Source organism: Salvelinus namaycush, chromosome 31 (assembly GCF_016432855.1).
Source record: "Salvelinus namaycush isolate Seneca chromosome 31, SaNama_1.0, whole genome shotgun sequence".
In the NCBI taxonomy this organism is placed as follows: domain Eukaryota; kingdom Metazoa; phylum Chordata; class Actinopteri; order Salmoniformes; family Salmonidae; genus Salvelinus; species Salvelinus namaycush.
Window position 1 is genome coordinate 35,712,427 of NC_052337.1, and position 26,280 is coordinate 35,738,706.

Here is a 26,280-nt window from a genome sequence, read left to right on the forward strand (position 1 = left end):
TCCTTTTCCACGTGAAAAAAAAGCTGGACAGAGACTTTCTAGCTACGTTCGCTAGTTAGCTGGGATTTTCTACAAGAAATCTGCCTCCCGAAAAAAGCTTCTCCTAAGTGGGTGTGACACCTGCTCCCGTTGCCTGCTGCTCTGCTACACTGCTGCTTGGATTCCAACTGGCGATATGTTCACCGTCTGCCCTGGCCAGTCGCTCCCTGTCTGGTACAGGTACCCCCGCCACACTCCCCCTGCTCTCCCGAGCTTTCACTCGCCTCCAGCACACACACACTGTTGGGGCGAGTGACTCTAAACTTACAATGGCTAGCCCCAAGTTGTTATATTTTTTTATTGTGCTTTATGCTATTTGCCTCATGACTCTCCTTCGTGCTTTGTTGATTATAAACTTGCTTGTTTACCCAACCGCGGGACAGACTATGTTCGTTCCCACACTCGGGTCTCTGACTCTCTATTGGTTACATGGACTCTTGGCCTCCCATCCTATTCTAACCACCTCTCACCGGCTTTGTATTCATGTTACCTGATGAAATTGCTGTACAATATGATATTTTTGCCATCTAATGCACATTCAAATGTCATAAATCAACACTGCAGAGCTCTCCCTGTCCTCTGCCGTGCCCTGATTGTATTACTTCTGATGAAACCTGGAAATGTCCATGTACACCCTGGCCCATCTACTGTTGCTAGCCCCAATTCTGACTTGTGATCTGATGTCGCCTTCACTAATTTCTGCTCTCATAAAAGCCTGGGTTTTCTGCATGTTAACACTAGAAGCATATTACCTCAATTTGATCAACTATGGGTTCACAGCTCTAATCCAGATGTGTTGGTCATTACTGATACGTGGTTAAGAAAAAGTGTTTTGAACACCGATGTTAACCTTTCTGGTTATAACCTTTTTCGGCAAGACAGATCTTCCGAAGGTGGTGGAGTGGCAATCTTTACCAAGGAACACCTTCAATGCTCGGTTGTCTCCAAGTCTGTCCCCAAACAATTTGATTTGCTGGTTTTAAGCATTAAACTTTCAAATAGCTCTTTGTTGACTGCTGCTGGGTGCAATCGTTCAACATCAGCACAGGCCTGTACCCTACCTGCCCTACCTGCTCTCTCCTGGCCACTTACACTAAGTCTGAATTTGTTAGGTGACCTAAACTGGGACATGCTTAAACCATCTGACCAAGTCCTAAAGCAATGGGACTCCCTAAATCTTTTTCAGATTATTACCAATCCCACAAGGTATGACTCCAAACATCCAGAAAAGGCTACTCTCATTGATGTTATCCTCACAAATAATCCTGATGGGTATCAGTCTAGTGTTTTCTGTAATAACCTTAGTGATCACTGTTTTACCACCTGTGTTCATAATGGCTGCTCAGTTAAACGACCTGTCCTGACTTGTCATAGACACTTGCTAAAAAACTTTAATTAGCAATTCTTCCTTCATGACCTGGTCTCTGTAAATTGGTATAGAATCAGCTTGATCCCCTCTGTCGAAGACGCTTGGACCTTCTTTTTTTATATTTTCAGTGGTATTTTTAACAAACGCCCCCATAAAGAGAATTAGAATTAAAAACAGGTTCAGACCCTGGTTCGACTGTTATCTGGCAGAGTTACTCCACCTCAAAAATTCCATTTGGCTCTCGTTCAGGCAAATGAGAAATAAGTGCACTCAGGCTACCCGGAAGGCCAGAGTTAGTTACTTTAAGGAGCAGTTCTCTCTATGTGGTTATAACCCCAAGAAGTTCTGGAAACGGTTAAAGACCAGGAGAATAAACCCTCCTCCTCACAGCTGCACATGTCACTTAATGTTGATGATATGGTTGTTTTCTGGTAAGGAGCACATGGCTGAGCTCTTTAATCACCACTTCATTAAATCAGGATTCCTATTTTGACTCAGCCATGCCTCCTAGCCCGTCCAACATTTCCTCATCTCCCACCGCTTCTAATGCGACTAGCTGCAATTCTACTCCCTCCTTTTTCCCCTGCCCCGCTATAAAGTTTCTCCCTGCAGGCGGTCACTGAGTCTGAGGTGCTAAAGGAGCTCCTTAAACTTGACCCCCAAAAAACATCTGGGTCAGATGGTTTAGACCCTTTCTTCTTTAAGGTTGCAGCCCTTATCATCGCCAAGCCTATCTCTGACCTTTTTAACCTGTCTCTCCTTTCTGGTGGGGTTCACATTGCTTGGAAGGCAGCCACGGTGCATCCTTTATTTAAAGGGTGTGATCAAGCTGATCCTAACTGTTATAGGCCAATTTCTATTTTGCCCTGTTTATCAAAAGTTTTGGAAAAAATGTTCAATAATCATCTGACTGGCTTTCTTGATGTCTATAGTATTCTCTCTGGTATGCAATCTGGTTTCTGCTCAGGTTATGGATGTGTCACTGCAATCTTAAAGGTCCTAAATGATGTCATCATTGCCATTGATTCTAAGCAATTTTGTGGTGCTATTTTTATTGACTTGGCCAAAGCTTTTGATACAGTAGACCATTTAATTCTTGTGGACCAGCTAAGGAGTATTGGTGCGTCTGAGGGTTCTTTGGCCTGGTTTGCTAACTAACTCGCTCAAAGAGTGCAGTGTATAAAATCAGAACATCTGCTGTCTCTGTCACTGCCTGTCACTAAGGGAGTACCCCAAGGCTCGATCCTAGGCCCCACGCTCTTCTCAACAACATAGCTCAGGCAGCAGGAATCCCTCTCATCCATTTATATGCAGATTGCAAGGGGAACAACTTCTTCAAGGTCTCAGAGCGAGTGACATCACCAATTGAAACACTATTAGCATGCACCCCGCTAACCATTTCACACCGGTTACACTCACCCCCCTTTTGACCTCCTCCTTTTCCACAGCAACCAGGGATCCGAGTCACGGCACCAATGTAACAGTTACGCTTCCGTTCCCTCTCCTCGCCCCTACCTGGGCTCAAACCAAGAACCCTCTACACACATCAACAACAGCCACCCTCAAAGCATTGTTACCCATCGCGCCACAAAACCCCTTGCAACAACTACTTCAAGGTCTAAGAGCGAGTGACGTCACCGATTGAAACGTTATTAGTGCGCACCCCGCTAACTAGCTAGCCATTTCACACCAGTTACATTTACTCCACCCAAAATCTGTCCAAGAAAATAAGACCACCAAATGAGGAATTTTTGTATGGAGGTCAAGGAGAGTTTCGAATTTGGTCAACAAAAAATGTCATTGATAATTTGCTACGTTTGGCTTATTTGATGTAAAGATCTAATAGTTGTTTAATGGTTAGGCTGTTACGAATGCACTGAAGTGGAAACATGTGGCATTTTGGCAACTTTGAAAAAAACTACTTAATATTTGCCCTCTCATTGGCTAGATTGGTCCAACCTGTTCTTGCCTCCTCCTGCCTGCCTTACATATGTAAGGAAATTAATTTCCATTGATAGTGCAATGACTGCTCTATCTTGTCAATATAATATATAATCTTTGCTTGAGATGTGTAGGCTGTGGGCTTCGCCCCAGTCACTCGCTAGCCACACCCATAGTCACTTGGTTTGAGTAACTAAGGGCAGAAGTAGAGAGGAATCCCTCTATTATGCCCTGTTTTGACTGATTGACTGTTGCTGTTCAGGACACTTCCACATCCTGTCAGTCACATCCTCTCAGGTATCAGAGATCGGATTGGATCACATTACAATGCTCTCTCGCTCCCTTCAGCTTTCAAGACACAACATGGTAAATCCTGTGACTTTTGTTTACTACTGAATCCAGTAGCTGCTGGGTTTGACTTGACTGCCATCGTGTGGTTGTAATGTATAACACTGTACCACAGGTTCTTATATCTAAACCAAGATTGTCCCGTCCTTTCAAATGGGAACAAATGAGTCATAGTGGGCAGAACAAGCAAGGAGGTGGGCAGAGCCAAGCACGAGCTAGCGAGATCCTATTTGTGCGTTCGAGCATATATTTGCATATTTCCGTTAGGGAACGCCTACTCTGTGATGTGTGCGTGTGCAATAACTCAATTAGCCTTTGCGCTCCTTTGACTTTGGCAAAGGGTAAAGTCTAAAAAACTTCACTCCACTCTGTTCGTAACAGATTATAGTTTTGGGAACAGAAAACTGTATTGAGATCAAGTGTTTCATGGATTAGAAAATTTGCAGAATGTCGGCCAAAATCCATCTCGTTCCATCTTCTCCCACTGCCGGGCACTGGGCTTCCTCTCACTACCATATTTGGTAGTGATTGGAAACACCAAGCGGATGCTTCACATTTGACATCCGGTGAAATATCTGTCTCGTTGTTCTGTCCGCGACTGTACCATTAAAGATAGTACAGTTTGCTTCTCCCAATGTCATGGCGATGTTGGCTGGCAAAGCTCCTGCGTAGAAACACGTCATCGGGTCTAACAGTCGTCTGCGCCGATATAACGTTTTCTTTACGAAAATGTGTCAATTTGTCACTTTCACGAGATTGGAGTAATAACATCTTCAACTACTTAAGACATTGACTTGAATATATAACAGGTTGTGCCTTTAGATTTAGAAAAAAACATTTTGTCACTTCTCTCATTGACTTCTCAAACCCCAAACCCCGGCCTCGTCTGTTTCGCAAGTATTCCCGGAAGTCTCCCGATATTCCACCTCATAGATTATAAACTCTGTGGTGGCATGGTGCACATGTTATTATTATTATTATTTTTACCTTTATTTAACGTACTAGCGGCATTGCTCTCAAAAAGTCACGACTTGGCATAATGATTTATATCATCACAATTCACGTCTAGTTGGACCTCAATGAAGAATATGCTCATGTGAATATTGTGTAGGAGACACAGAGGGAATGCAAGTCCTTCATCTTCACCTTCATTCTGCTCAATAAACTGTCAGATAAATACATCAGTTCCTCCTTCCTGTCTGACAGTAATCTACTGTAGCCAGAGAAAGGTTACCAGGTATAATTAAGTGATAATGCCCTCGAAGCGAGTGTTTGGAGGATATAGTGGGACAGGTGTTGTTAGGCCCGAGGCGACGTCGAGGCCCGGCAAACCGTGCCAATATATCTTCCAAACACCGGCTTCGAGGGCATTATCACTTCTATACAAAAGGTTACCAACATATTCAAATAATATTGACATATTTTCATTAAAAACGTTATTTTGATTCATTTATTCATACTTTTTCATCCTTCCACAAAATATAGTCCCGACACAAATCTAGGGTTGTTGGAGACGCGACCCAGTCGTTCAGTATTTTTGTTTTGTATTACTATTCACCCGTTGTATAATAAAGAATAAAAGTGTTCCAACACTCCGCTATCTGTATAACACTTTTTTTCTCACTGTCATCTGTGTTGTTCTTTGTAATCTACCATAGAACATGTTCCATGCTGGCACAGCTGTGATACATGATGCACTGTACACTACAATGTTGTGTAGGAAATACTAGCACATCTGCAAATCATGGAGGGAAACCCATTTCAGCCCTCATACATCACTCTGTCGGCCCTGTGTGTCATCCTCATTCTGTCTTAATGTCCATCCCCTGAAACCCACCAACTCCCAATCTTCACCGAATATAGATTCAGTATAGAAAAATTATTATTATTATTATTTTTTTTTTCAATATATGATAATATTGAACTGAACCTGATTTACATTTTTATGTCCCCATGCACCCCACTGAAGCTATTATAATAAAGCTTTGTAGGTGCATGTGTGGTGCGCTGGTTGGAGTATAATGTTTATTATACAATGCTTGAATGCCATGGAACATTGAGTAATCTTGCACAGCAGTGGAACAATAGCTCTGTATACTGTCTCTACCATCTGCTGCAGTCTGTGCTTGCTTGCCAGAGACAGATTGTGTCTGCCCTGTTTGTTATCACAGCAATGTCTGAAGGCTAGAATCACTTCTGGAATGGAGAGATACCAAGGTCTCTAGACTCTCGAGAGCCACACAAACAAAAATAAAACATCAGATACTATTCAAATCATAGGAAAATATCTGAACTTTATCTTTTTCTCCTTTAACACAACTTCCCAAAACATTGGCAACGACTGCTTATATTCCTTTTTAGAAGTGGAGGCATCATTTCATGTCCTTTCCAAATTGCATGAATGTCTTAGGTTATGTAAGTTTCCGTGTGAGACATCCTATGTTAATTTTGACCTCAAGCGGACATCATAAGTCCACAGATGACAACGTCACGTGCATCCTACCATTGTCACTTTTGCATGAATGGTTGGGCGAATTATAATTTGCAGTCACATGGTTTGCACAGTCTATAGACTGCTTTTAATTGTCATAGTTATTGGCTAGCCGGAGCATCCTAAATACATGCAAAAGAAAGTTAGATGTTCCTAACAGACTGGACATGTTTGTGGAATGAGCTAACATGTAGGGTCAGAAAATCATGTGTTATGGGAGATTTACTCTATTCACCAACTAATTGGTTCCATTAACCAGTTGCAAAAGCAGGCTTATTTTAACTTCCAAACTTACATAACAATCTCTATTAAGTGGCTAGGCACCTGGCACACACGTGTATCAACAAAAGACAACAGGAGGGAAAGACTAGAAACATCTGTGTATGTGTAACTCATTCTTATGCCAACTCCAGATGATCAGGTTGGACACCTCAAGTTGGACACTGAGGTTGGACACCTCTCTGTAATGCTTCAGTGCTGTTAATATAACCGTTGTGAAATGGCTAGCTAATTAGTGGTGGTGCGCTAATAGCGTTTCAATCGGTGACGTCACTCGCTCTGAGACCTTGAAGTAGTTGTTCCCCTTGCTCTGCAAGGGCCGTGGATTTTGTGGCGCGATCGGTAACGATGCTTCCTAGGTGTCAGTTGTTGATATGTGCAGAGGGTCCCTGGTTCGAGGCGAGGGACGGAAGCTAAACTGTTACATTAATGTTAATGTATTACAGAAGGTTTTTTTCATTCACGGGACAGGTAACATGAATCCTGCAAAAAAAACATTGCATGCTTTACACATCAATGTGAAAACAACTACATACAGACCTTCATTTGTTCATTGTTCATTTATTGTTCAACTTTTCATTAAATAGTTTGGTGATACAGTATCTGAACGGCATATTATTTGATAAACAATCTACATTAACATCTGATTTCCGATACTCACAGATATGACAGTTGAGGCAACAACAACTGAACTTATAACTCAACTAAGCACTGCTTATCATTTGACAATACATGAGCTCCATCTTCTCATCAATACCCTAAAAGATTAGATATTTCTGTCACACCCTGGCCTTAGTTATCTTTGTTTTCTTTATTATTTTAGTTAGGTCAGGGTGTGACATGGGGGATGTATGTGTTTTGTATTGTCTAGGGGTTTTGTATGTTTATGGGGCAGTGTTCAGTCTAGGTGTATGTATGTCTATGGTTGCCTAGATTGGTTCTCAATTAGAGACAGCTGTCTATCGTTGTCTCTGATTGGGAACCATATTTAGGCAGCCATATTCATTAGGTAGTTCGTGGGTGATTGTCTATGTGAAGTGTTTAGTGTCAGCACTATTTGTTTATATAGCTTCACGTTCGTCGGTTTGTTGTTTTTTGTTTAGTTTGTAAAGTGTTCTTCGTTTCGTTTTCAATAAAAGAAGATGTATTGTTATCACGCTGCGCCTTGGTCCTCCTCTCTTCCACAATACGACGATCGTGACAATTTCCCTTTCTAAAAAGGCTATTTGCATTAAGATAACATGTTGATAGACCTCTCAAACTAATATCAGCGACAAACATTGCAAAACTCAAGAATAACATGCACAGGACTTTTCTCATTGGCATTACTTATTCCTTAAACAAATTGGAGAACATCTAAATAAGACTCTGTCACTATCTTCAATGCCCCTACAAAAAAAAAAACGGATGAAAAAAACCCACATGGTTTTCAGACATATATGAACACATGTGAACAAATCACATGACCAGAGAATCTTGTTTCTCATGGTCTGAAAGTCCTTTAGGTGCCTTTTGGCAAAGTGCAATCGGGCTGTCATGTGCCTTTTACTGAGGAGTGGCTTCCGTCTGGCCACTCTACCATAAAAGCGGGATTGGTGGAGTGCTGCAGAGATGGTTGTCCTTCTGGAAGGTTCTCCCATCTCCACAGAGCAACTCTGGAGCTCTGTCAGAGTGACCATGGAGTTCTTGGTCACCTCCCTGACCAATGCCCTTCTCCCCCGATTGTTCAGTTTGGCTGGGCAGCCATCTGGTGGTTGGTGGTTCCAAACCTATTCACTTTAATTATGATGGAGGCCACTGTGCCTCGACACAATCCTGTCTCTGAGCTTTATGGACAATCCCTTCAACCTCATGGCTTGGTGTCTGCACTGTCAACTGTGGGACCTTATATAGACAGGTGTGTGTCTTTCCAAATCATGTCCAATCAATTGAATTTACCACACATGGAATCCAATCAAGTTGTAGAAACATCTCAAGGATGATCAATGGAAACAGGATGTACCTGAGCTCAATTTCGAGTCTCATAGCAAAGGGTCTGAATAGTTATGTAAATAAGGTATTTGTGTATTTTGTATAAATTGGCAAAAATGTCTAAAAAACTGTTTTTTGCTTTGCCATTATGGAGTACCATGTGTAGATTGATGTAAAAAATGTAATCAGTTTTAGAATTATTATAAAAAATGTTTAACTTTATTTAACCAGGTAGGCCAGTTGAGAACAGGTTCTCATTTACTACTGCGACCTGGCCAAGATAAAGCAAAGCAGTGCAACAAAAACAACGACACAGAGTTACACATGGGATAAACAATCATACAGTCAATAACACAATAGAAAAATCTGTATACAGTGTGTGCAAATGAAGTAAGGAGGTAAGGCAATAAATAGGCCATAGTGGCGAAGTAATTACAATTTAGCAATTAACACTGGAGTGATAGATGTGCAGATGAGGATGTGCAAGTAGAAATACTGGTGTGCAAAATAACAGAAAAACAAAAATGGGATGAGGTAGGTAGTTGGTTGGATAGGCTATTTACAGATGGGATGTGTACAGCTGCAGCGATCGGTAAGCTGCTCTGACAGCTGATGCTTAAAGTTAGAGAGAGAGATATAAGTCTCCAACTTCAGTGATTTTTTCAATTTGTTCCAGTCATTGGCAGCAGAGAACTGGAAGGAAAGGCGGCCAAAGGATTTGTTGGCTTTGGGGATGACCAGTGAAATATAGCTGCTGGAGCGTGTACTACGGGTGTGTGTTGCTATGGTGACCAGTGAGCTGAGATAAGGCGGAGCTTTACCTAGCAAAGACTTATAGATGACCTGGAGTCAGTGGGTTTGGCGACGAATATGTAGCGAGGACCAGCCAACGAGATCATACAGGTCGTAGTGGTGGGTAGTATATGGGGCTTTGGTGACAAAAGTTGGTCTGCGTAGAGGTGGATCAAAGAATCATCCGCAGCAAGAGCGACATCATTGATATATACATAGAAAAGAGTCAGCCCGAGAATTGAACCCTGTGGCACCCCCATAGAGACTGCCAGAGATCCGGACAATAGGCCCTTCGATTTGACACACTGAACTCTATCTGAGAAGTAGTTAGTGAACCAGGCGAGGCAGTCATTAGAGAAACCAAGGCTGTTGAGTCTGCCGATAAGAATACGGTGATTGACAGAGTCGAAAGCCTTGCCAGGTCGATGAAGACGGGGGCACAGTATTGTCTTTTATTGATGGCGGTTATGATATCGTTTAGGACCTTGAGCGTGGCTGAGGTGCACCCATGACCAGCTCGGAAACTGGATCGCACAGCGGAAAAGGTACGGTGGGATTCGAAATTGTCGGTTATCTGTTTGTTCACTTGGCTTTCGAAGACTTAAGAAGTAGGGTAGGATTGATATAGTTCTGTGAACGTTTGGGTCTAGAGTGTCTCCCCCTTTGAAGAGGGGGATGATCGCGGCCGCTTTCCAATCATCAGGAATCTCAGACAATATGAAAGAGGTTGAACAAACTAGTAATAGGGGTTGCAACAATGGTGGTGGATAATTTTAGGAAGAGGGTCCAGATTGTCTAGCCCAGCTGATTTGGGCCAGTTGCTGCAGGCGGTGCAGAACTGTTGGCTGGGGTTGGGGTAGCCAGGTGGAATGCATGGCCAGCCGTAGAGAAATGCTTATTGAAATTCTCGATTATCGTGGATTTAATCAGTGGTGTTTCCTAGCCTCAGTGCAGTGGGCAGCTGGGAGGAGGTGCTCTTATTCTCCATGGACTTCACAGTGTCCCAAAACTTTTTGGAATTAGAATTAGGCTGTAACGTAACAAAATGTGGAAAAAGGGAAGGGGTCTGAGTACTTTCCGAATGCACTGCATCTGACATAGTATACCATTTTCAGGGACCACTATTAACTTGTGTGCGCTACTTTCAGAACTACTGGCTAAAAATGATACATTTACATAATTTTGCAGACACTCTTATCCAGAACTTACAGTTGTGAGTGGATACATTTATCATACTTGTCCTCCGTGGGAATCAAACCCACAACCCTGGCGATGCAAGCGCCATGCTCTACCAACTGAGCCACATAGGACCATGTACATACTGTAAGTACCGGAGAATCTCTAAACAGGCAACTCCATTTTGACAAAACAAACTGTTTCTGAACATGAAATGAAACACACAAAGACAATGGACACATTAAAGAGCCATAAATCCAGAAAAAATCTGTCAAATAGTTTAATCAATTTACAGTTAAACTGATACGACCACTCGAGAAGTTATTTACATAAAAAAATACCACCGAATACAGCGCCTTGCAAAAGTATTCACCCCACTTGGCATTTTTTCTATTTTGTTGCATTACAACCTGTGTTCTAAATTGATTTTTATTTGGATATCATGTAATGGACATTCACAAAATATATATATTTTTTTACTTGTTAAAAAAAAACAACGGAAAAGTGGTGTGTGCATATGTATTCACCCCCTTTGCTATAAAGCCCCTAAATAAGATCTGGTGCAACCAATTACCTTCAGAAGTAACATTAGTTAAATAAAGTCCACCTGTGTGCAATCTAAGTGTCACATGATCTCAGTATATATACACCTGTTTTGAAAGGCTCCAGAGTCTGCAACACCACCAAGCAAGTGGCACCATGAACACCAAGGAGCTCTCCAAACAGGTCAGGGACAAAGTTGTGGAGAAGTACAGATCAGGGTTGGGTTATAAATAGATATCCGAAACTTTGAACATCTCACGGAGCACCATTAAATCCATTATAAACCTGCCAAGAGGGCCATCCACCAAAACCAGGCAAGGAGGGCATTAATAAGAGAGGCAACAAAGAGACCAAAGATAACACTGAAGGAGCTACAAAGCTCCACATCTGAGATTGGAGTATCTGTCCATAGGACCACTTTAAGCCGTACACTCCACAGAGCTGAGCTTTACGGAAGAGTGTCCAGAAAAATTGCTTGAATAAAAAAATACCTTTGGTGTTTGCCAAAAGGCATGTGGGAGACTCCCCAAACAAATAGAAGGTACTCTGGTTAGATGAGACTAAAATTGAGCGTTTTGGCCATCAAGGAAAACGCTATGTCTGGATCAAACCCAACACCTCTCATTGCCCCGAGAACACCATCCTCACAGTGAAGCATGGTGGTGGCAGCATCATGCTGTGGGGGTGTTTTTCATCGGCAGGGACTGGGAAACTGGTCAGAATTGAAGGAATGATGGATGGCGCTAAATACAGAGAAATTCTTGAGGGAAACCTGTTTCAGTCTTCAAGAGATTTGAGACTGGGACAGAGGTTCACCTTCCAGCAGGACAATGACCCTAAGCATACTGATAAAGCAACACTTGAGTGGTTTAAAGGGAACATTAAAATGTCTTGGAATGACCTAGTCAAAGCCCAGAACTCAATCCAATTGAGAATCTGTGGTATAACTTAAAGATTGCTGTACACCAGTGGAACCCATTCAACTTGAAGAATTTGGAGCAGTTTTGCCTTGAAAAATGGGCAAAAATCCCAGTGGCTAGATGTGCCAAGCTTATAGACATACCCTATGAGACGTGCAGCTGTAATTGCTGCAAAGGGTGGCTCTACAAAGTATTGACTTTGGGGGGGTGAATAGTTATGCACACTCAAGTAGTTTTTTTGTCTTATTTCTTGTTTGTTTCACAAGAAAATAAATGTTGCATCTTCAAAGTGGTAGGCATGTTGTGTAAATCAAATGATACAACCCCCCAAAAAAAAATCAATTTTAATTCCAGGTTATAAGGCAACAAAATAGGATGAATACTTTCGCAAGCCACTGAACCATGACAAAAGCAGTGGATATGCATCATCGTATATAATAAGGACACTTTCAACAGCAATAAATAGAGCAAAAGGTAGGTAGAGGGTCACTTGGCATTAGGATCATATCTCAGTACTAGACACACCTATCTACAGTACATTCTAAAGCCACAGGGGTAAACACTAACTTCCACTTACTGTAAGTCAAATTTTCACTTTAGTCTCCCATTGACATCAGTGCATGACTATGTGAAAATTCCATTTAAGTGGCAGTTAGGGTTCCTCCATTGTGACCAGGGCAGGTTCAGTTAAGACACTGGAATGTTTTAAAGGGGCAGAGTGCTGGTGTGCCAGACAGTCAGGCAGCTCAGTCAGTCAGCTCAGTCAGTACACAGGCTTGTAGAGGATCTGTCCGTTGAGCAGCCTGCGTTTGAGCTCCTTCCACAGCAGGCTGCGCTCCCTCTGGGATCCCTTCATGAAGCCCCTGTTCTCCAGGGCACGGCGAGACAGGTAGGGGATGACCTCGTTGACTGGGCCGTAGGGGACGTACTTGTACACTGGGAATCCAGCCTGGCCTATTCTCAGAGACGGAGAGTGAAACATGTTACATGACTGGAGAAGCTACAACAACAGGCAATCTGTTTCACACAAGCACAAAAAACACGAGTTATTTTTGTCTAAACGTTTTAGTTTCTAAACTAATTTTGCAAAACAATAGAAAGCAATATTATATATATAACAACCAAATGTGTAAGGAGAACTATGGTATGGTATCATGTGACTGAGTGAGATCCTGAAGTTGTTGTTAGTTTCGCAGTCATCTATAGTTGAGTCTGTGGTATGGAGGCCTAAAGGAGGCTTGCCTTCAAGAGCTCTCTGACGATTTCTCTCAGAAGATTCCTAACCAAAATGCCAATCAATAAATCTTCATCTCCAATAAACCCATTGACTATGCAGCAACAATCTACAGTACCGTGTTGATATTATTGTACCTAGAGGGAAGCTTATCTGGTCACACATGCCGAGCAGCTGTCCAAAATAGACCTTTTTCTCAGTGGGGGACAGACCCATCTCGTTCATCCTGCCAAAACAACACAGATGGGTTGCAAATATTAAAAAACATAACACTGCTCAATAATAAACATCACCTCACTGACGTAAGCATTTATATAATACATGTGCTTTCTATGAAGTTGTGTCACTATTGGTTTGGTGTTTTGTGTAACAAAATGTATGTACGAATTAACTAGCTGATGCACGTCCTACCCTAAACGAGTCTAACTGCCTCTTGATTGAATAAAGCCCAGAGGCTGGCCTTACTTTCCCAGGGTGAATTTGACAGTGTCCTCGTTGTGTGACGCCACCATGACATTAGCCTTTCTGTTGTTGTCGATCTCCTCCAACACAAACTCTAAACACCTTCAGAGGATCAGGGAAGAGACAATGAACTTCAGCTAATCCAGTGATCTGATATGACTTCATCACATAATGCATATCCCTATTCAAACAAGTACATACCAAGTTACTAAAGTCACACAGAACGCCACTGGGAGTAGGGTGAAGTTGATCTTAGGTCAGTTTAGCATTTTCCACACTAATGGTTAAGATTGGGGGTGGGAAGCTGATCCTAGATCTGTACCTAGGGGCAACTTCACACCGGAGCACATTAGGGGGCCTTACTTGTGGTACATTCTATTGGTGGCCTCGTAATCTGGGTTGATGGGGTCCTCATAACCGATTTCCTCCGCTCTGCTCCTCTCCTGGTACATGTAGGCTCCGCGAACCAGCTTGGCCCCAAAGTACCAGCCCTCACGCCGGGACAGCTCCACGTCCACAGACACATTGTCATACGCTTCCTGTATAAGTCATAATAGGTCACACAATTATATAACGCTGTGGTTAACAACACAAATCTTGCCATTCAAATCACCTGAGTGTCCATTATATCTCTTATAAAGGGTAAATGAGTAACACAGTCATGTTATTTTCATTTAATATGTTCATATCAGGTTTATGTGTACACATCTTATAAAACTACAAAGATGCAGCATAAACATGGATATAGCAGGTTTATATAGTAGGTTGGTCTTTTATAGGTTAAATACGGAAGGCTTTAATGGGTTAACTATGAAAGGGGTTATGAAATCTGTTTTCCTCTATTCCTAGGGGCATGACAAGTCCATACACAGACAGATGGCCTCCCTACGCTACATAATCTATGAGATTGTACATGTAGTCCCAACAGTCCCGAGCTTGACAAAAATGCAAGGAACATTTTTCCATAAAGATGAAGATGAACAACAACCAGAGATGGGGGGGGGGGGGGGGGGGGGTGTCGAGGACTCACCTTGAGGTAGCACTGGTAGGTGTTGAAGATGATGGGCTTCTCTCTGTTGAAGAGCCTCTGCATCTCCAGGGTCAGTCTGCTGATGGCCGGCTGGAAGTATGTCTGCTCAGCGTCCACCATCAGCCTCACCCCGTTGTCCACCGCATGCTGGGATATGAGAAGCAACAGCAGCCTTGTGTTAACCTCCGCTGATAGTCAGCTTTAACCCTAGGTATCTCCTGGGATACAAATGGTGCTTTACTTCAACACAAAAGTGAGGTCATTTGTCTGGATCACTTAAAACATTTCAGTGGTCATGCTATGCCTTCTTTTCTGTTGCTGAGCATTTGGAGGCACTTGGCCACTGCAATCTACTGTTGCCTTTAGTACAGCCATGATAACGTAATATCTAGGGACCAAGCTATTACTTTTATCTATAGAGACTCACTTCAGAGCAAACAGACTCTGGATACAACACGTCATAGAAGTAGACTCTTGCTCCTATTGGAGGAGGGCAATTATAATTCAAACAGAGTGGGCTGAAACCTTACCCAACAATGACGACATTGCTGAAGTTGCGTTACTCTTTTTTGAAGTTAGTAAATCTGACAAACAAAACTATTGCCAAAAGGTTTATTTCCAATAAACTAACGTACGGCCTGCTCACTGAGGTTTCTCGTAAAATGTGAGATGTACTGCATCCCATGATCCAATTCATATGTGAACAGCTGGGTCAATATACTGTCGTTAACCAACTGTTGAATTGTTAAACCATGTTTGGCAACAGTGCCCTATATTGAACTCTAGAATCGCCTTACCTTGGCCAGAACATCCACTCTCTGCAGCATCCTCTTCATCTGTTTCTCCTCTTCAACAGTGAACTTCCTCAACAGAGGCTCCAGCTGACCATTCTAGAAGACCAGCGGAAACGCACATTTCATTAAGAGTAAACTTTGACTTGAACTACAAAATGCATTCATGTATGCATGCATATAATGTATGTACACTCTGCATGGATGAATAGACTTGTGCTTGTACTTCGAGTCTCTGTGTACAAACAAATTCAGGTGGATAGCATGGCCGCATGTTAAATATTGTAAGGATATGTATGTAAATGTATGTAAATGTGTAATATGTGGCTAGCTCACCTCAACGTTGGGAATGACGAGCAGGTTTGAGATCTTTGTTCTGTCGTTGATCAAGCTATTCCAGTCCAGGAGGTCTATTGTTCTGGGGAACATGATGAAAATGGCAGATTCAAAGTCAAATCCAGTCCTGTACACACATCCTTTCCATTGTATAGTAGATAGACTTTGTGCTCATGATGCATTCCAGGTGAGTTTAACCTCTTACCCTGATGAGCCCAGTTTCTCTCCAGTAAACCAGTTCTCAATCTCGTCTTTATTTCCAACACCCAGCTTAGTCAAACTCTCCTACGGGAAACAACATTTTTGAATAATTTCAATAACTAGCCTATTACTGATGAAACATTAAGGATAGAAGGAATCACTAGCATTTTTTCCCCCACGGGTGTTTTTGTCTCAAAGAAACCATACGGGCTGTCACAGAAATCAAGTCTGTTAGCGCTAGGGAGTCTTTTCAGTAGCTGGGAAACTGCTTGAACTCAGTCACATCTCCACTTTGAGTGTTGCTCCAGGCGATACGCACCTTCAGCTGTTCCAGTTCCAGTTTCTGCTCCAGTGCATCCATGCCAGACTTCCCCTGCTGTGCTGCTAGGAGGTTGAAGAACCTCCTCCATTTCACCAGCACCTCTGAGAACTGGAGCTGGAGAAGCAGAAAGGTCATAATTTTTTACAAATAAATCTGGACTCTGTCACGATCACTGCCAATGTTAAATCAAGGGCTAAAAAGGGGTGTCTAACAGGCAGTGTCTTACACACCAGAAACTGTGGGCGGCCCAAGGCAGTCATCTTAACGGCAGAAAATCCATCTACAGATGCCCCCCCTGAGAGGAATAATGAAGATAAAACATAATATTTAGTGCAGCAACAACATCATTGATAACAGATCATAAGAATCATATTACACATGATAGAAGAACATCTGCAAAGAGTCTGCAATGAGTTTGACCTTTCAAAGATTGTTAGTTTGACCTTTCAAAGACGTTTAGAAAAATGGCATGAATTGATGCATTCACTGCATTTTTATTGTGTGCTCGCCTGACGCTTTGATGCAGTTCAGGAAGGTCTCCATCTGGGCGTCACACTTGGCCTCGTCAGCATAGAAGTAGGTCCTGGCACTGACCACGCCCCCACGACGGTCCCCAAACTGACGGTGGGCCTTGTACTTCTTCTCACGGTGGTCAACGCCTACAGTCAGAAGACAACATGAGACGTCTATCTAGGCGACCAGACTTTCCTCTAGACTAGAGTAGCCACACCAACCACTGGGAGGAAAGGACAGGAGTAGCCTAGTGTCAATAGGAATGACCCTCACCACCCTCGTCTAAATCATCTACCGCAGCTCTAATTTGGCACAGATACCTGAACATCTTTTTCTTTAGAACGTGTGGCAACAGTGACATCAGTCTTAGCATATATCAGCATAAACACATGCATGAGCAGGACTGTGCTTCTTTAATATAAACACTGACTCATATGCATACCAACCCATTTTTGGAAATGTGGACAATTCGTCAAAAGAAGTCAAAGAAAATAGATGTTTAGATATCTAGTGCCACTCAGAAAAAAATACATGGGGGGAGAGTTACATACATTTAAGTTCAGGGCCCCAAAACATGCAACACATGACATGAACCAGGGTTTCAGCTTCTCTCTAACTTAACATGCATATCTGCCCTCTTTAACCCCTCTCCTAGCCTCCAGAGTAAATCCAGATGAAACCACTTGCCTCAACCATGCAAACTCTCATGTCACCTGCTATAAGAGTCCTATATCAACCCATAAATGACCGCTGGCATAGACCCAGGAGGCTAGCATTCAGAACACACGGCTGAAGTAACAGACATTTGGCAATATGACCCCCGCTGCTTTCACACCCCCCACATCCACCAACCAGATTGCTTGATGCACCAGAAATAAATAAAATTCTGTCAAGTAGTAACATTTACTATAGTCATGTTCCTGCATTACAAAGTGTTCTCCAGCTGGCACTGCAACAAATTAAGTACACATTAAAAACAAGTCAATCATAAAGTACTGTAAATGAAAACTTTTGACATTCCACCAGCAAATACACACCTGGACTTTCTTTCTCAGCTTCAGACACACAGGAGCTGAAACAGATGAAACATCAAATTAACATGAAATAACACTATTACGTCTAATATCAATGCCGGTCTGCCACCGCTACTATAACAGCAAATAATAATTGTAAAAGTGTTCAGGTGTTTAGTACCATATAAGATGTTGGACATCATGTTGAAGTACGTAGATAGGGTGTAAGATGAGGTCTTCAAATGCATTAGGAGTTAGAATTTCATAACTCAAGGTCATGCGCTAAAGATTATCACGTCTTGTGACAGGCTCCCCATGCAGGAGCTGTTAATATCAGTTTGAGCACAGCGTTTTACAACCTATCCAGTGTGTGTGCCAATATGTTGACTGTGCTATAAACGGTACGCATGGCAGCACAGGGGGCCTAACGTTAGGTAGAAGTACAAATGTCCTGCTATTTGATCTCGTGCTGTTGTGGACTTCTGATAACAGAGTGCTGACTGTGAGTCACAAGGGGGGCTGTTTCAAAACCTCAGTGCATCACACATGGCCTAAATTAATCCAGTCTAGATCCACCACTCTAAAACCCAAGCTTGAATAAAATGAAGGATATTGATCTCTCATTAGCACATTACTGAATTGATCTCTTTGAGCTATTTGTTGTCTCAGTGGCTACATCGCTCAATGTTATTTGGGCTGAGAATTGCCAGGGACCTCACGATACGATATTTAGGTGCCGATACAATATGTATTGCGATTCTATATGTATTGCCATTCGATACTGTGATTTGCTGTCCCAAGCATATTGCTCACTATATGTCTGCTGCAGAGGAACAAGAGAGAGCATGAGAAAACAGGTTTTGATCAGTCAGGGAAATAAAAGTGCTGAAAAAATATGTTGGCTCACTATTTAAAAAGAAGAGGGAGAACAAGCTATAGGATAAAAAAATATCGGAGTTTTGGCGCAAGTAGATCCGACAAGCTCTACCTACAGTAACATGTTATTTGTATTATTTATTTTTCCACAATCGATACTTGGAGTCAAATATCTACACTGAGTATACCAAACATTAGGAACACCTTCCTAATATTGAGTTACACCCCCTTTGATCCCAGAACAGCCTCAATTTGTCAGGGCACCTACCACCAAACCCTGTTCAAAGGCACTTAAATATTTTGTCTTGCCCATTCACCCTCTGAAAGGCACATATACACAATCCATGTCTCAATTGTCTCAAGGCTTAAAAATCCTTCTTTAACTTGTCTCCTCCCCTTCATCTACACTGATTGAAGTGGATTTAACAAGTGACATCAATAAAGGATCATAGCTTTCACCTGGATTCACCTGGTTAGTCTATATCATGGAAAAATGTTTTGTATACTCAGTGTAAATAATATTGTCCCCCAAAAATATTGCGATATGTAGCTATCTATTTTTTTGCACCATCACTAAATGTTATCTAGGGATAAATAATTGCACAGGCTGAACTCTACAATCTCAATGGAAATTTGAACATCCTTTAGTTGAGTCTGGAGGTTTGGAAGCCATAGACTTCTGAAACTCAAAGCATGCCCTTTGCCAACGTTAATTAAACAAAAAAAAAGGTTGACCGGAACTCTGGTGCACTCCCACAATGATTAATTCACAAAAGGTTGATCCTGTACGGACGGACCATCATCACGTTAAGGGGGTGTTAAAGCCTTACTTGTCTGAACAATTCCAGTGAATATGAGTCATCCTTCACCCTGGTACATCCAATTATTAACACGAGAGGAGAGGATGTTTCGCGTCATTCCATCCGTGTAGTTTGGCTCTAAAGGTGCTATGCAGCAACTCCTTCCCTAATCATTATTTTACATCAGAACAACCCAGGGGAAATGGAGAGGGAGGCAGCTGGCTGATGGGTAACCCAAAATACTGAGCCACCTAGTACACAGCCTTCTCTAGGCTGTTCCATAACTTCCAATGATTTGTAGACCCCAATACTGTCATATATGGACATTTCCTTATGGTTGAGTTGATGGAGACAGCAGGATTTTATTCACATGTTTACTGCAACATGTTTTTAATAACGAAATGCACGCTGTGTATGCATAAACGGTATCACTGTAACACAAAATATACCATTTGTTAACATTTTACGTATTTCTGTTGGACTCAAGCCCCTTCCTCAAATGTACACTTTAATTGGAACCATTCAGTGGGCCCGCTTCAGTATTCCGATTGTTAGTTCAGCTTGAATGTGTTCATAGCCCGTCTGTAAGAAAATCCCTGACCAAACATGAGAGGGCTGCTTTCCAAAACACATTACATAACACTCCCTGGGCTTCCTTTGAAAGGCTGCGTCAAGTTACCCAACACGGCTGGCTTGTCTCAATCCACCTCATGTGACAGCATTCTCAAAGGGACTGGAATAAATGTGCTCCTTCAACTCAACAAATCTGGCGAGAGGGGTATGTCTGAACTGACCAATAGTGTCTGAGTATTGCTGGGCAACGTCAGATACTGAAAGTGACGCAAGAAAAATGTTTTATGGTGGGAAGTTGTAAACACCGGTTTTAATGAATATGAAACATGAGTAGGGCTGTGGGTTTGAAAGGGAGAAAGACAGACATAGCAGGGAGAACCTACAGTAAAATCAGAGAAAAGTACAACATATGGAACTACATGCCGTAACCTTGCCAAATAGTATAGGATCAGACAGGGTGATTTTGACAGTGGCATTTTGCCGTCGGTCAATTGCATAACATGTTTACATAGTTGCCACTGAGGTAGCAATATAGGCATCTCACTCCATAGCACATAGCTATAAATAAATCAATGATTCCTAATCAATAACTTATGAAACTAGAAAATGTTGACGCTTGTGTTTGAAGTGTGGAGCCCTATATCCTTTATTAGAGTTATAGAGGCCGGGTTTGTGAGATACAGACTAGGGATGACAGAGACTACTTACTCCATCTCCTTCTTCTCTGCCTCCTCTTGCGTCAGGTCCTCCTCCACACTGTAATCTAGGACTGACCCCACGCCAAAGGCCTGGTTCTTATGGATCAGAGGCTTGATGGAGTTGTGGTCCTCCCCAGCCACAAACTGCCCGTAGAACGTCATCTTCATCAGCCTCTCAAACAGCCGCTTGCCAAACACCTTCTTGGTGAGGTCCATCAACTGAGACAGAGGAAACAATCAACTGAGTTAGACCCACAACTCCCCAGCTCGAGTAGTGTTCCTTAAAAATTGTAGGGCTGTGACGATACCAGTATCGCAATATTTTTTCCATGTAGAAAATTAAAACACAAAGCAGATCAAAGTCTTTGGTCCTTTAAAAACCTGCTGTATGTTAAAATATTGTGAGCTAGAGCTTGGAAAATACATAAATGTAACTCTGGATGACAAGTTTTTCACAATTACTAACATTTAATCCTAGTAAAAATACCCTGTCTTCGGTCAGTTAGGATCACCACTTTATTTTAACAATGTGAAATGTCAGAATAATAATAATAGAGAGAATGATTTATTTCAGCATTTTTTCTTTCGTCACATGTCAATTAGACTATCAGAAGCTTCTAAAGCCATGACATAATTTTCTGGAATTTTCCAAGCCGTTTAAAGGCGCAGTCAACTTAGTGTATGTAAACTTCCGACCCACTGGAATTGTGATACAGTGAATTATAAGTGAAATAATCTGTCTGTAAACAATTGTTGGAAAAATTACTTGTGTCATGCACAAAGTAGATGTCCTAACCGACTTGCCAAAACTATAGTTTGTTAACAAAAAAATTGTGGAGTGGTTGAAAAACAAGTTTTAATGACTCCAACCTATGTGTATGTAAACTTCCGACTTCAACTGTAATTGTTTGTTTCCAACATTAGGGCTGTTTCCCAGAAGTTAAATCTGCTTCGTGATTTGTTTCCTTGCCACGATACTTACAAGTATCACGATACTGGTATCGTCCCGGCCTATTAATTTTATCCACCCAGGACCTGATCTGAGAAAAGCACTTAGGTTCATGTGCAATGCACATTTAACTTTCACTTAGGGCGGCAGGTAGCCTAGTGGTTAGAGCGTTGGGCCAGTAACCGAAAGATTGCTAGATCGAATCCCTGAGCTGACAAGGTAAGAATCTGTCATTCTGCCCCTGAACAAGGCAGTTAACCCACTGTTCCTAGGGTGTCATTGTAAATAAGAATTTGTTCTTAACTGACTTGCCTAGTTAAATAAAGGTAAAATAAAAAATATAAGATTCAATGCAAATGGTATGATAATAAGCCTAGGCTACTTGTACACCTGGAAATGCTTGGTCCCAGAAACACGCCAGCGTCATTTAGTGCTTTTAACCCCTTTTGAACATTGTGCCTCTTGAGCTACAGACTTGGGGGCTGAGCTAGAGTGGTGTTTGAGACAATGGCGAATCCTGAAGACGGTTCTCCTCACAAAACAAACCAAACGGTTTGAGCTGAAAACTATTATGACATCACAATAATTGTTATAAGACAAGGGGTTCTTCTACATAGAAGACCATAGGAAATCCCAGGACATAGTGTCTATAATAAGCTCACATAGTTGCTGTCAAACTCCACACAGTTGTCACTGACTAGTTGGATCTTCATTTTCCACTGACCAAACCATTTCTGTACTTACAGCATTCTTATTCATGTTATTTTTTTTTTAAATCAGGTTTTTGATTGGTGGACCTTATTTAGATATTGACATTTGTCAACTCGTGAATGTTTATGTCAAATTGTTTTGTGTTCTACTTGTAGCCCTGGTTGTCCTTTAAAGAAAATGGTAAAACACTTCAGTGTGAGGCTAAATATGAGTAGTCTCCAGGGCCGCAACTTTAACTGGGGACGTCCCCCCCCTATTCTGAAATATAATTTTAGTCCCCCCAGTTTTATCATTGGAATGTGATACAAAACGAGGCGTCAGTGTGCTTTAGGACCATTCTGACGCCTCAGAGTGGTCGGGTAGGCTGTTTGGGGTCTTTAAAAATATATATTTTAAAAAAGTGTCCTCCCCACTTCTAAAACCAAAGTTGCGCCCCTGAGTCTTGCTAACACCAGCCTCTCTGAGAAGCCCCTGACTGCAGTGTGAAATTCAGGTCCGGGCTCAATGTGGGCAGATTCAAACACGTTTAACCCGAACCCTTCCAGTCTCCTTCAAGGTCACCCAAGTTGAGGTTCATGTCAGAGGTATCAACGTCAACGAAAGCGAATCTTAAATCGAACCTAACCTACATGGATAAAAATATAAACCATGGAAGTATGTGAGACTGTCATTATGCATAATGCACTTTGTAATATTCATGTTATACCAGTGCAGTGGTATATTCTTATATAACCAACTACCGCACCGATGTTAGCATAGCATTAATTAGTATCCATTTGCACATGAGCTATCTAATTAGCAATAGCACCCTTTGGCACATGACCTAGCTAATTGTTTACGAGGGAATCTTATTTGGACAAATTTGCCTACTTGAGCAGTAAGCCTAGGTTTACATGTACAGTTATGTAATCGAATTTGATCTTCTGTGTTTCTTCAATGTATGCCTTGTTGTGTTTGTTGCCGACGGCCATTCCCTAAGTTACACATAGCGAGTCTACACAGCCTACACATAGTATATACAATACTGTAAAGAAATGCCTATTGCTTATTTTATGCCTTTCTAATTATCATTCCTTTTATGTCTATGCTTATTTTCTTTGATGTATAGAGGCACATTAGTGTGTTATTGGAGGGCCAGAGTCCCAAAACAAAAAAATGCAGCAGCAGTCAACTTCATCACTGCCCCTTCTGCACATATACGGCTGAACAATATAAGGTCAACAACCACATCAAAGGTCCTGCTTCAGTGAGGCACAGAGGTACTATTTCTTTCTTTATTGAATATATTTGACGTTCACGTTTTTTGATTTGCCCTATTTTTTCAGTTACATCAGTGTATTTAATTTAATAGTATAACTTGTTACTTTACTGTTATTCCTCTCTTTCAGAGTTCACAATCATAAAGTGTGGCTTCAGTTGTAGAAATACGACACACTTTCATTGTTGCTATTGCACGGCAACAATAATCAACAGAGCACCGTTTCTGAAGCACCTGACATACCATCAGCACCCAGAGGCCCTTAAACAGGGGGACTGTGCTATGTGGTTTAGTAAAGATGACATAGAAGTCACCCGAGTCTCTGATCTCTTTACTGGAGCTGGTATAACTTAATGTACAAAGCACATTCAGCTTGTCACTATGTCTATATGGTCTCCATTCTCATGAGGAAAGTAAATAGCACTATAAATCAGGATAGGTAGTAACTGTATATATATGCTCAATGAAATAATATAATTACAAAGTTAGCATTTAGCAACACAATTTTACCAGTACATGACATACATAACAAGTCTGTTGTTCACTGCAACAATATCAGTAGCTTGTCTCAAATATAGCATGAACCAAAATGTGTTACAACATGTGCTGGTACCACTTTATATAATATTTCTTACGATGCCTTGCACAAACATGTGTGTTTGTATTCAGTGTCTGTCAAACCTCAAATGGGGGGAAAAAAACACCGGTGGGTGGGGTCAAACGTGGGCCTCCGCCCACATTGAGCCCCACGCAGAACTGCACACTGCAGTCAGGTGTACTTGGCCTCTCTACATCATTGTATTGCTCGCTATGTAGTCACGTGGGTCGCGCGTAAGGCAGGCTAAAATATGAGGTCAGCGCAAGCAAGTGAATAAAAGTAGTGAATTTGAGCTTTTTTACTGTGAGAATCCCTGGACCCTTGTTAACATGCCGTTTCGTGTTTATGAATAATGGCTATTTGACAGTCAGAAATGTTATCACTTGTATCATAGTTCTACTAAACACACCAATTACTACTAACCACAATGTAGCAAAAACAATCTCATCAAAAGAATGTCCCTACCTCCTTGTTCTTGTCAACGAGGAAGTCGAATGTGCAAAGCTTGAAGACCAACAGACTTCTAAGCAGCTCAATGTTATCTTTACTTTTATACGCTTCATGTGTATTATCAAAGTCGATTGCGATCTTCCGTGTTTGAGCATCGGTGTTATTTTTTGTTTGGCTGATGAGGTCTGCTTGAACAGCTTTCACCACGGTGCACTCAACAAGTTGCTGCTCTTCTTTCCCTCCTTCAACCTCCTTACGTTGCTTGGATGCGATCGTGGACAGAAATCTCCCCTGAGACAAGCATATTCTCTTGATGTTGTCAGAATTTGCCCTGACTAGACCTGGTATTACTTTAGTGTACGACATTAGTTAGCTGTATTTAAAGTCGTAAAAAAATTAAAATCTTGCGTTAGAGGGCGCGTGGTTATAGCAGTTCTAGTTCGTGGTTCGACTGACAGTTGGCGCGCATGCGCATTGTTTATAAGCCAAGGACTGCCTACTCTGACGCGTTTAGCATGAACTCGGTGTTATAAGGAACTCCCCCTTCCCACTGTTCTGCAAATAATAAGGCGACAGCATGTCCTTCATAAGAAATACAATAAAATCAAAGGTGATATTTGGGTTGTTGAATTATAAATCTTGAGATGGCGTATAGCTGCAGAATGCTGTGGTAGCCATGTTGGTTAAGTGTGCCTTGAATTCTAAATAAATCACAGTGTCACCAGCAAAGCACCCCCACACCATCCCACCTCCTCCTCCATGCTTCGCGGTGGGAACCACACATGCAGAGATCTTCCATTCACCTACTCTGCGTCACAAAGACACGGCGGATGGAACCAAAAATCTCAAATTTGGACTCTTCAGACCAGAGGACAGATTTCCACCGGTCTAATCTCCATTGCTCGTGTTTCTTGGCCAAAGCAAGTCTGTTCTTATTTGGGCTGCAATCTGACGTGCAGTTAACTCTATTGAATTTATCCTCTGCAGCAAAGGTAACTCTGGGTTTCCTTTTCTGTGGGGGTCCTCATGAGAGCCAGTTGCATCATAGCGCTTTATGGTTTTTGTGACTGCACTTGAAGAAACGTTCTTTAATAAAATCCTCTTAAGGATCGGACCCTTTAAAAAAATGTTTTGCCTACAATGACATACCCAAATCTAACTGCCTGTAGCTCAGGCAGTGAAGCAAGGATATGCATATTCTTGATACCATTTGAAAAGAAGCACTTTGAAGTTTGTGGAAATGTGAAATTAATGTAGGATAATATAACACATTAGATCTGGTGAAAGAAAATACAAAGAAAAAAAACAACCGTTTAAAAAAAATGTGTACCATCAACTTTGAAATGCAAGAGAAAGGCCATAATGTATTATTCCATCCCAGGCGCAATTTAGATTTTTGCCACTAGATGGCAGCAGTGTATGTGCAAAGTTTTAGACTGATCCAATGAACCATTACATTTCTGTTCAAAATGTATCAAGACTGTATCCCATGGGGGACCCATTGATCCTGAAGAAGTTTTAAGCCACTGAGGCGATAGTATATGCCAGTCTGGATATATATACTACCAGTCAAAAGTTTGGACACACCTACTCATT

At 41.8% G+C, this 26,280-nt stretch overlaps 1 protein-coding gene across 1 annotated transcript; it reads right to left on the minus strand.

The window, feature by feature from the left end:
- Nucleotides 1-12,193: 12,193 nt before the first annotated feature.
- On the minus strand, nt 12,194-25,139 carry LOC120025857 (proline dehydrogenase 1, mitochondrial-like). Its single transcript, XM_038970558.1, has 14 exons — nt 24,700-25,139; nt 20,729-20,937; nt 17,796-17,830; nt 16,755-16,904; nt 16,476-16,540; nt 16,243-16,359; nt 15,928-16,007; nt 15,723-15,804; nt 15,393-15,485; nt 14,596-14,742; nt 13,929-14,104; nt 13,569-13,667; nt 13,241-13,329; nt 12,194-12,823 (listed from the first exon to the last, which is right to left on the minus strand). The coding sequence occupies exons 1-14, from the start codon at nt 25,048-25,050 to the stop codon at nt 12,633-12,635; spliced, it is 1,884 nt and encodes a 627-aa protein (XP_038826486.1). The 5' UTR covers nt 25,051-25,139; the 3' UTR covers nt 12,194-12,632.
- Nucleotides 25,140-26,280: the final 1,141 nt, after the last annotated feature.